Here is a 10,120-nt window from a genome sequence, read left to right as displayed (position 1 = left end):
ATTCGTGCTAGAGAGAAGGATGTCATTTCGACTGTGGATATCCTTTCTAATAATAGGATTGGAGAAGTAAATAAACTTACCAGTGCAGACTGAAAGAAAAAAAAAAGTTTATCGCAGTAGTCTGTACTTTTTGTATTGCTAAAAAAAAAAAAACAATAAGTCAAAATTTAGAAGTTGCTATCTTCGTCATTGAATAGATTACTGTAAAGCTGACAAGCTCAGACAAAGTGAATTTTCGATGTCATTAGGAAACGATGTTGTGGTATCCGTTTTGAACTGCCCGTCGGCCGACCAGTTACTCCATAGTCCTTACGCAAGACGAAAAGATCTGCATCTAAACAAATTCTTTCAATTCCTCTCAATTTGTTCGGAGATACTTTGATGCGAAAAGCTCGCACAAGCCCTTAAGGATTATCCTTGGTCTTCAATATGTTTCTTGACTTTTTACACGTAATAGTGAAAAACTTTCCGAAAACTTCCGTTTCAGAAACGTTTCTGTTTATGTTTTGCACTTTAAATTAAATTTCGCCTCTCCGATTGTTCCATAAAGTGTTTCAGGAAACAATCTTGAACGCAATACAACCTTGACAAAAAGTTAAGACTCTCTCCAACTTAATTTTTTCCTATCGTACTTTAATACTCATCCTATCTGGACAGAACACAATAAGACGTTGTTGTCTAATTCTTCAAGTAGACACTTATCTACAATTATTACTTTGTTACGGACGCTCAACATTGCAAGTTCAAACCTTTTTTTATGATAATAACGTAATTGTTCTAATACAAATTTTTCAAATTATTTTTCGAAAAGCATACCTTTAAACAGCCAATTATAAAGAGCATTGATACAAGGTGTCTGACTCAAAACCACAGTCTTTTTATGTCTAAATTTCTTTCTGGACTATTTTGTTATTAAATCTACTTTCGATATCCATGCTGTAAGTGCGTATAAAAATTCTTGGCAATGAATTTAGTGCAGAACCACTTGAATAACAAAACAACCGCTATAAGTAAATGGCATTACACGGTTGAAGGCCTTCCATAATATTTCTGTCGATCTTGCACGAGCAGATCTTTTTAGGAGCCGCTGATATACTGAAGTGAATTCATGCTAATTACACGAACTTCACCAGGTCCGAGCGCATCCTCGGTGACAGCGACGGGATTATTCTATAAATGAAAATAAAATAGTAAATATTTCATCGCTCAATTAAAGGGAATTCAGGTCAGAATTTCGAAAATTCCTCATTGTTGACAAAACTTGAATCGACTTGCATTCTTGTGCAAATCGCTTTGAGAAGTAGCTTTTTTATACGGGCTATCAACACAGCCAGAAAGAAGGCTTTTAACTCTGTAATATTTGACAGCGATCACTTGAAAAGTATAAAAGATATCTCTTCAATAAGAGGCCGACATCAGGATAGAGATGTTTGTATGCTGAGAAATAAGTCTGTGCTGGTACCAATACAAACGTCTAAAAAATCGTGGAAGGGTGAATTAAGATGGGGTCTTGCAGCATGTAAACTTACGGTGTGAAAAACTATAAATTCGAGGGAATTCTTACAGTTATACGTTGCTTATTGCGGTGAAAATAACGGAAGGTGATAACAAAAGAAGAGAAACCTTTTAAATAAACCTTCGCATGTTTCGCAAATTAAAGGGATTTTTGGCAATTTCAAGATGTAGATTCAGTAGATAAACAAAAAAAATGAAAAAAAAATGAAGAGGATACCATGAAGATATAAAAAAAACAGGGATGGTAAGCTACAGATTTAGAGCTCTTACATTACAAATCAAAAATATGAAATAATCAGGACAAATCAGTTGGGTGCCAACAGAATCATCCTGCCAGTGGAAGGAGCAAGACGTAGTCACGTGGTATAAATTTTCTTTTTCATGCGTTAGACGGTTCTTTTGAGCTTTTATAAATGTTGTAAAAATATAAAAAGATACCATTGCAGGAAAGAACTAGATTAGGTACTCACATGTCCTGCTATGTTGTTGTTTTTGTTGATTGGGGGGTTGTTTCTTGCTCGCCACACAAAGTAGCCCACGAAAACCACCAAAAATGCAGTTAGTCCCAATGAAACTGCTATAGCAATGATGTCAACATCGCTTAATTCCTTTGCTGAAAAAATGAAATTAGAAATAAGTACTGTAACTCGAGGGACGTGCTTGCTGTTTGCGTGAGAAGGTGTACGTTTCATTCGGATGAACTGCAGGATAAACAGGTATTTTCGAGATATCTTGTTTGTTTATGGTTATGTTGTTCTTGTCATCAGTTCCTTTCGAGCGGATAATGACATTTTAAATCGATGTTGCAAACCATAAACATGTGATGACTTCAAAGGCATTTGTACTTCCATCTGTCGATATAAAACCCGGAACTGCGCAGAACGAAGTGTAACTTGATTGCCAATATCAACCGTCTCTTTTGACGTATATTTATACACGTCAAACGTGTAATGCTGGCAGTTTAACCCAACAAAGACTCGTTACATGAATTTCTGATGTGATATGGTGTTTGAAGTTCAAACGTGAGAAGGACTTAAGCAGTCTAAGGAAACTAATACTGCATATTACATTAGTTTCCCTTGACTTAAGCAGTGTAAGGAAACTAATGTAATTTTTAAGTGATTTATTACAAATGAAAATTACAGAAGTGCAAACAATATATTTCGTGTGAAATTTGGTCTAGTTGTTTGATCTTATAGGGTAAAACGCGTTTCGTTTAGCACGAAAAAATGTCAGCCGTTGATAGAAAGTTATCGCTTCGTTCTTGACTCGAAGTGAAGTCCAATAAAAAAAATCTCTGCGCCGTCTTGGGAATTTTGGGGGTGTTTCACAAAAACAAAAGAAAGCCAGAAGGATTTGGCATTAAGAGAGACAACAAGATTCAAAAGTTATCACATTCGAAGAATCAAAAAGCCTTGCCGGAATATCGACACTGTTTTAAGCAACAGTTAACAAAGCACCGCATCATTGAGATACTTAAGCGTTCAAAGCTACACGCTGCTTAGTTCATGGAATCCGCGAAATCCTCACGAGCGAAATTAAACGATGTTGTCTTCGAGGCAATAGTGGGTCTTTCGGCAAATACACCTCTAAAAAGTAGTGATATTGAATCGAGTGGCCAATCGCGCTACTTCGATTGATCTCAATACCAATTACATCGCAAAAGTCATCATCGGTAAAATAAAAAACATCGACATGATCAAATTCAGAGTCGAAGATTTGAAAAAGTAATTTAAACCCCACCTAAACTAAATCTCCGCGTAGAAAAAATTATCTGATGTTTAATCATATTACTTACCGCAAGATACTTGAGGAATGAGCTCGAGAAACACACAGCTAGCGACGATTAGAGCGCTTTGTTGATTCATCTCTGCAAAAACGTTTGTTATCTTAAGCTGTGAACTGTTGGACCTAAACGTTAAGAACTGACGCAAAGACCACTTTATTTAAATGAAGGCGGAATTTGCTCACGATTAGTGACACACGAGTGCGTAATATTGTATATTTTTAATGGCTTAACAAAGAAGTGACATATTCATAGATTCCTTCACTTTGTTCCTTTTTGTAATTTCAAACCTTCACTATCTCCTTAAATTTTATAAAAAAATATTCTCAGGGTAAAAACAATTCAACTTTTCCATGTCTTTTATTTTGTCTCTGAACAAACATTTCAAGAGCAAGAAAAACCTCAGCAACGTCAAAAATTGAAAGGAGTTCGATTTGATAAACATAGGTTGCACGTACAGCTGTCTAAGGAAAATAAAATGTTCTTGTGCTTTTTTACAATTTGCTGAGTCGCAGCCTTTTTGTGATTGGCCGAGACAGAGTCACCCCACATCCAAACTGATCTAAAAAAAGATATCATTAACTCCCTGTGGCTTTGATTTGTCCAGGCCACAAAAGTTAAAAAACTGTGACAAATTTATGTTAATTCGGTTGCAGATGATTAAAACCTGCGATCTGAAGCGCAATAATTCTTAAGTCTCTGTCTTTCAATCTCGTAAATCTACGAATGACTGCTTATACAGTCCTTCGTTTGAAATTTTTTCTTTTCAACTTTCTGACAACGTAATGGTACCATTTCCAATTGGCCAATCACCATTTGTTTGGCAGCGCAAAACTCGCGTCATGGTCGCGCGAGAATTCTAGCAAGTTATGCTTCGGTAATCGAACGATACGGGGGTTTTTCGGCTGTGTCAGCAGAAAGAAAAGGAGAGAAGGTACAAGGGAAGAGGAGAAGAAAGGAGATTTCAAAAAGGTGTGTACGAGAGAGACGATCAATAGTAACGTTATCTGTATTTGAACGAAGGGGGTGGACGACTTCAAGACCTCAGGAAAAAAAAAAACAAAACAGGCATAAAATTAGGGTTTAAAGCAAACCTCAGCACTTCTTCAAAGGAAGAAACTTAAATGAGAAAAATAATTTTGTAAATGCATAACCTAAGTTTACATTTTTCTTTGTAACTTTTCTTCCGCTCATTAAGTCATATTCAGTGCTATGCTAATCATATCTTTATTTCCATTCTGAAACAAAGAAGAGGTCTGTTAATCATAAAGGTTCCTATAGTGGTCAGTAGTCCATGGTCAGTAGTCCATGGTTGATTAGTGATCAAAGAGCAAGAAAAATTTTCTTCAAAGTGAGGGAAACTATGAGATCTTGATGCGAAACTATTGAATAACAATGAAAATGAGAATGATAACACATGATAAATCAATCAATCAACATGGTAAAAAATGAAGAAGATCTGAACTGTTGGACCACATATGACGCAGCTGATAAACAATGGCTGAATCAAAAGCAACGAAGCGTAGTTCACTTAACTGAATTAAACATGACTCGTAAGAATACATGACAGTTGCTGAATATCACGTAATTAAAGCGTAGTAGAAGTCAAGTAGTGTTTTCTCTCGTAGCTGGTTTGAATAGGAAAAATGGCAAACTATGGTGGAAAATAGAACGGGGAAAATAGTCGGGCGCGAAGTTTCAAGCGAACAAATCTTTTTCCTGCCTTGCAAATAAAGCCTTAACACACGTAAATAACGAGAGGATTATTACGTTCGCAAACCATTGTAAACTGCGGTTTGTTGCTTTCTAATAATTCCTTTGGGTTTACAAACACCATCGCTTTTCAACAAATCCGTGACTTCGTGGTTCATCCGTCATTTCATAATTACCAAATAAAATTCAAAACACTTCTTACTTCTTCTGTGTTCTTTTAGCGTTTGGATTCACTTTCAATTTACTGGTTCACGAAAGAATTTGTATTTCTTTCTAGGCTAACAGTTATCTTTTATTTACTAAGGCATGTATTTTCTATATATTTTCATTCTCATTGGATTCTTTGAAATACCTAAATACCTTCTAAGATGTTATTGTTAATTATTCAAAGGTTGAATTTTTAAACATATTTTCAAAAATATACATAGATCAAAACCTTCCACAGTTTATTTGCTTTAGCAAATAAATGCTTGGTAAAATTTCCGCACAGCCCCATACTATTGTAAAACAAATCTGTTTTCCCAATGGCGATGTATTGTTTTTGTCATTGTTTTCTCTATCCAAGAACTGAATGCATAATGTAGTATGGGGCTGCGCGGAAATTTTACCAAATGCTCTTTCAGAACTGTGTACAGCCTTCTCTTCCGCTTCTCCCCGAAGACTCAATCACAGCCTGAGTCGTGTTTTCCTCGCGTTTGTCTTCTTCACAGTTATTTCTGGCATTTCCATTTCCAGTGTCAGGTATCATTTGCTCATTTCTCTCGGCTTCAGCCTCGACTCTGTATCCTCTAAACTCGACAAGCTCCCCTTCTACGGCTAGGTTTTCCTATAACAGACAAAGACAGAGAATAAACTGTAAGTAATGAAAACACAAACCTATGGTATTGCAGAATTTTTTGCTACTTTGGTAGTATTATTTAAAGTTCTGAAAACCAGATCAACAAGAGGCTCATCTTTCTCGCAATTTATTTTTCACGAGTGTTTTCTCATAATGGAGGTAAAATCTGTAAAGTATGTGATATAACAACTGTGTAAGCAGTTTTTCCCTCGCTATTGGCTCCCGTTATCATGTAACATTTAACAAAAAACAAGCCAAAATTTGACGAGAAAGTAAAGTCTGAAGAAAGTTAAGTTGCAGCCAGAGTGTGGTAGTGTGACACCAAATTGACTATCAACTGTCATCCCACTCGGGGAGGGGGTGTGGGGCGTTACTAGTGATGTTCGTAGTCGTTTATAAAGTTTGTAACTTTTTGTATACTTCCGTAGTCGAAGTATACAAAAAGTTATACATTGGTGAAACAGGAGGACGACTAGGTGATCCATTCCGAGAACGCCTTCGCGACGTTGAAGAAATGACAAGTACGCATCCAAACCATACTGTCTCACCGACGCAGCACCATAGTTTCTTTAAAAAGTTACCCCCTTTATTCATTTTTCAGGAATAATTTGAGTCGTTTAAATCTCAGTGGAAAAACTGCTCTGAACGGTGAATAAATAAATCTGTCTTTACAGAACATGTGCACCTCTACATTTATTGACTGGAACTAAAAAAAAAATTCCAATTTTTCATATGATGTTCATACCTCTGCACCTCCATGGTTGTTCCTGAATCTTTGTGCTTTGCCTTCTTTCTGAGCTCTCTTAATTCTCCTGTTTCCGCGCCACAAGAAAAATACTATGAACACCAGGAGAAGGAAAGCAATTGTAATGGACAAAATGATTGCCCAAAATTGCTCAGGGCTAAGTGTTCCCTTGCGAGCAGGGTCGTCTGTAAAGTAAAAAGAACTTAAGGTGCTGAGGAAAAGTAGTGACTAGAAGTGTGTTTTTAGATTTGATACTGGAACGACACCATTCGACACCAACTGCGCTACTCTTTTGGCTGGTGATAGACAGTTGGCAGATGATAGACATTAGGCAATTGATAGACGTTGGCATGTGATAGACAGTTGGCAGATGATAGACAGTTAGCAAGTGATAGACAGTTGGCAGGGATAGAAAGTCTGCAGGTGATAGACAGTTGACAGGTGATAGACAGTTGGCGTGAGCAGCAAACTGCGAGAACTGAATTATTTTCGCCATAATATGTTGAACTATTCTCAGTATTTAAGAAACTGCACACCTATCCCTCCCGGGCAAACTCAACATTAATCCTACCTTGTTATCAGTTGACTGTTGTTGGGTTAGGGGAGGGGTAGGTGCGCAACTGCTGAGATACTGACATTGATCCATTAATTTTTCGCGTAAACATATTTTTTTTCTTCATCTTCTTTGACAGAAAGCTATTACAGTATCTTTTCCAGGTTATTTTAAGTTGAAGTTGACATTTTAAGATCTATGAATTTCAGTTCACACGTTCGCATAAGCTAGATTCGCACACTGTTTTTGTTATCAAGTCTAATTCTCTGTAAATAAACCCCTTGAGAGAGCAGGGTGCAGGGTAAAACAAGTCATACTTTTTTCTGAAGAGTTTGGAAAGGGAAGAATTAGAGTATGAGTGCTCATTGCAACCTATAAACCAAATGTGATACATTAATTTATTTCTTAGGGCTATATTTATTGCATTAATAGTTTAAGTCATGGATATTAGTGTATACATATATAAATATATGTATACATATAATTTTTGTTTTTTTTCTAATGTATATTTTAAGATTTTTTAAGTAGTTTTAAACTTTTATACTTAGTTCACGCCCCTACTGGAAACCAGCTTCTATAATGTTGATGATAGGCTAGAATTCATACCCCTCAACCTGTAGGGAGTTACACGCCCTGCACAAATAACTGTAGCGACGTTTTTCCCAGAGTCCAACAATAGATTAGGAAGTGCTTAATCTTTCCAGCGAAAGTCAAGTGTTACAGTGTTATATAAGGAAGTGTTTAAAGGCAAACAGTTCACTTTCATGAGGGAATGGCTCAGAATAAAAGGGCTCCAACGTCTAGGTTTTAAAGCTTGGTCAATGTGTACAAAGTCACAGTTGCTGATTATGTCTTTTGCTAAAAAATTTGGGTGGGCCATTTAAACTCAATTTTTGCGGGGGGGTTGGGGGGGGGGAGATTTCCTAGGGGGATGTTGAAGCCTCGAATTGATCGACGCATTAGTACTATGTTTGTATAATTAAATACTAAGCAGAGTGTTTACTTACTTTCAATAACAAATGTACGTAGCACCTCATCAGGTTTATCGCTTGATATACAAACGTATTTTCCTCGTAAATCATCATCTGTCACAGCGACAAATAGATGGCTTTCCATATTCCCGCCATTTTTCGTTTCGAGCACAGCTACACCAAGATCGCTGTTTGATAAGTCTTTTCCTTCCCTTTTCCAAGTGATGCTGGCTGTCTGGTCACGTGATGTGCACGTGAAGTGGGCGATGTCGTCATGCCTGGTGTGCACAGTTGTCAAATTTACTGGAGAATAAATTAACCATTAGGATTTTAAAGGCTTCACTACGCTATTTTTATCTGTCAAATAAGATAACAGCTTACGTCAATGGTAAGAACATAATTTTGAGTCTTCGTAGGAGAGGATTTAAGAATCGGAGGTACAAAGTGGTGAATTCACGTTTATAACTTATCTCAGGTTGAAAACAAGAGATATTTGATTCCATGACAATTTCTCCACTCGTTTTGGTTTTCATTCTGTTCAAGAAAAGATGAACTTTTACGCAAAAAAATTGCTTGAACTCTAGAAGATATGACTCGTACCTGCCTCTGAGTGATGTGATTTTCTTTTTAATTTTTTAATCTCATGGTAAGATTTAGTGATTATAAAAGATTCAATCTGAAATGGTCTTTTTATTGCTAGCATGATCCTTTGAAACAAAGAAAAGTTGCAAGTTACAGCAATTTCTTTGGTGAGAGTAATCTGTTTTGTGAGTCGAGTTTTCAATTTGTACTAATTAAAAATAATTTAATCTCATTTCTTTCGGAGTCATTCATGCGTACACGTTGGAAGGTTGGTCCACCAGTGAAAACATCACGCCTAAATTAACTTAAATAAATAAACTGAAATATCCTTAATTGCTTTGTGGGAGTAAGCATTCTTGCTGGTCTAGTTGTTCTAAGAATTCTGAGCTATTTTAAAACGAATTAACTCCATTGTCTTACGCAATTCCTCGAGATTTACGTACGTAATCTACACGTAAGCTTTGTTTTGAAAATATACCTTAAACTTACATGCATTTTCGAGTGTAGTTTTTGAAATGTATTGTGGAAAAAAAAACTGAAATCAGCTTTCAGCTTTAAGTCTGTTACTGTTGACTACATTTTCAATAAATCAGTGTTCTCGTGGGAGTATAGCTTGCGTTCTGTTGGTGTGAGGGTTTTAACGCCTAGTTTATAAATAAATTAGTTAAAACTTACAAGCTTCTCTCCGATGTCTTACGAATGTCACTGCAGCTGTTACGGCATGGATCGCAAGAAACAAAATAAAGATGTTTAACACCATGTTCTCCATCGAGCATACCCCAAATGTCTAAATGACAACTAAATGGATGAGGGAGACTAAAAGATCCGTGGTCTCCTCAAAATTTATATCATGCCTGTGATCACTGTTTTATCTGAGCCGATATTTTTGAGTTCATAGCGTCAGAGAAAATTCCCTGTCAATATCTATGGCACTTATCATAGGTTAATTCGTTTGCATGTACAGCTATTTCTAAAAGGGGTTGTCCCCACAAGGGCACAAAAGGGTATTAGCGACACTCCAAACCGTTCGATGAGAAATAATTGTTTGGTGGAAGTATCTTTGCCTGGAAGTGATGATACTAAGGAGCTAGAATGAATATGCACATTGCTGAATTCTCCTTTTTCACTGGCGAAAGCAAACCACAACAACGAGAAGCATTTGACTCTTGACTTGAAAACAGGGTACACAAGCATAACCATTCGGCATCGTAGCGGAAAAAACCTAACCGTAAAGACCTCTATCTGTTCCGCTACAGCTATCAATTGAAATTTTTGAAGAACAATCGAGCTTTTGGATTATTAAAGAGACCATGTTCGAGGAAAAGAGAAGAGATTGTTATCCGAAACTCATGACTTGGATAACACCACAAAGTTTTATCAAAGTTCAAATCAGGTTCTGAAATCGCGCAAAATATCT

General features: G+C 36.6%; 2 protein-coding genes across 2 annotated transcripts; both read right to left on the bottom strand.

Annotated features, from left to right (window-relative positions):
* Positions 1–612: 612 nt before the first annotated feature.
* Positions 613–3,491, bottom strand: LOC113674282 (uncharacterized). Its single transcript, XM_089200578.1, has 3 exons — positions 3,314–3,491; positions 1,986–2,128; positions 613–1,170 (listed from the first exon to the last, which is right to left on the bottom strand). The coding sequence occupies exons 1-3, from the start codon at positions 3,381–3,383 to the stop codon at positions 1,078–1,080; spliced, it is 306 nt and encodes a 101-aa protein (XP_089056704.1). The 5' UTR covers positions 3,384–3,491; the 3' UTR covers positions 613–1,077.
* A 1,018-nt stretch (positions 3,492–4,509) lies between these two features.
* LOC113674292 (uncharacterized) lies at positions 4,510–9,590 on the bottom strand. Its single transcript, XM_027190772.2, has 4 exons — positions 9,379–9,590; positions 8,158–8,424; positions 6,598–6,782; positions 4,510–5,840 (listed from the first exon to the last, which is right to left on the bottom strand). Exons 1-4 carry the CDS (start codon positions 9,470–9,472, stop codon positions 5,634–5,636), a joined length of 753 nt encoding a protein of 250 aa, XP_027046573.2. The 5' UTR covers positions 9,473–9,590; the 3' UTR covers positions 4,510–5,633.
* Positions 9,591–10,120: the final 530 nt, after the last annotated feature.

The sequence above is a fragment of the Pocillopora damicornis genome, chromosome 3 (assembly GCF_964200805.1).
Source record: "Pocillopora damicornis chromosome 3, jaPocDami1.2, whole genome shotgun sequence".
NCBI classification, from domain to species: Eukaryota; Metazoa; Cnidaria; class Anthozoa; order Scleractinia; family Pocilloporidae; genus Pocillopora; species Pocillopora damicornis.
The sequence above is the reverse complement of the archived record's forward strand: the minus strand, read 5'-3'. Positions and strand labels throughout refer to the sequence as shown.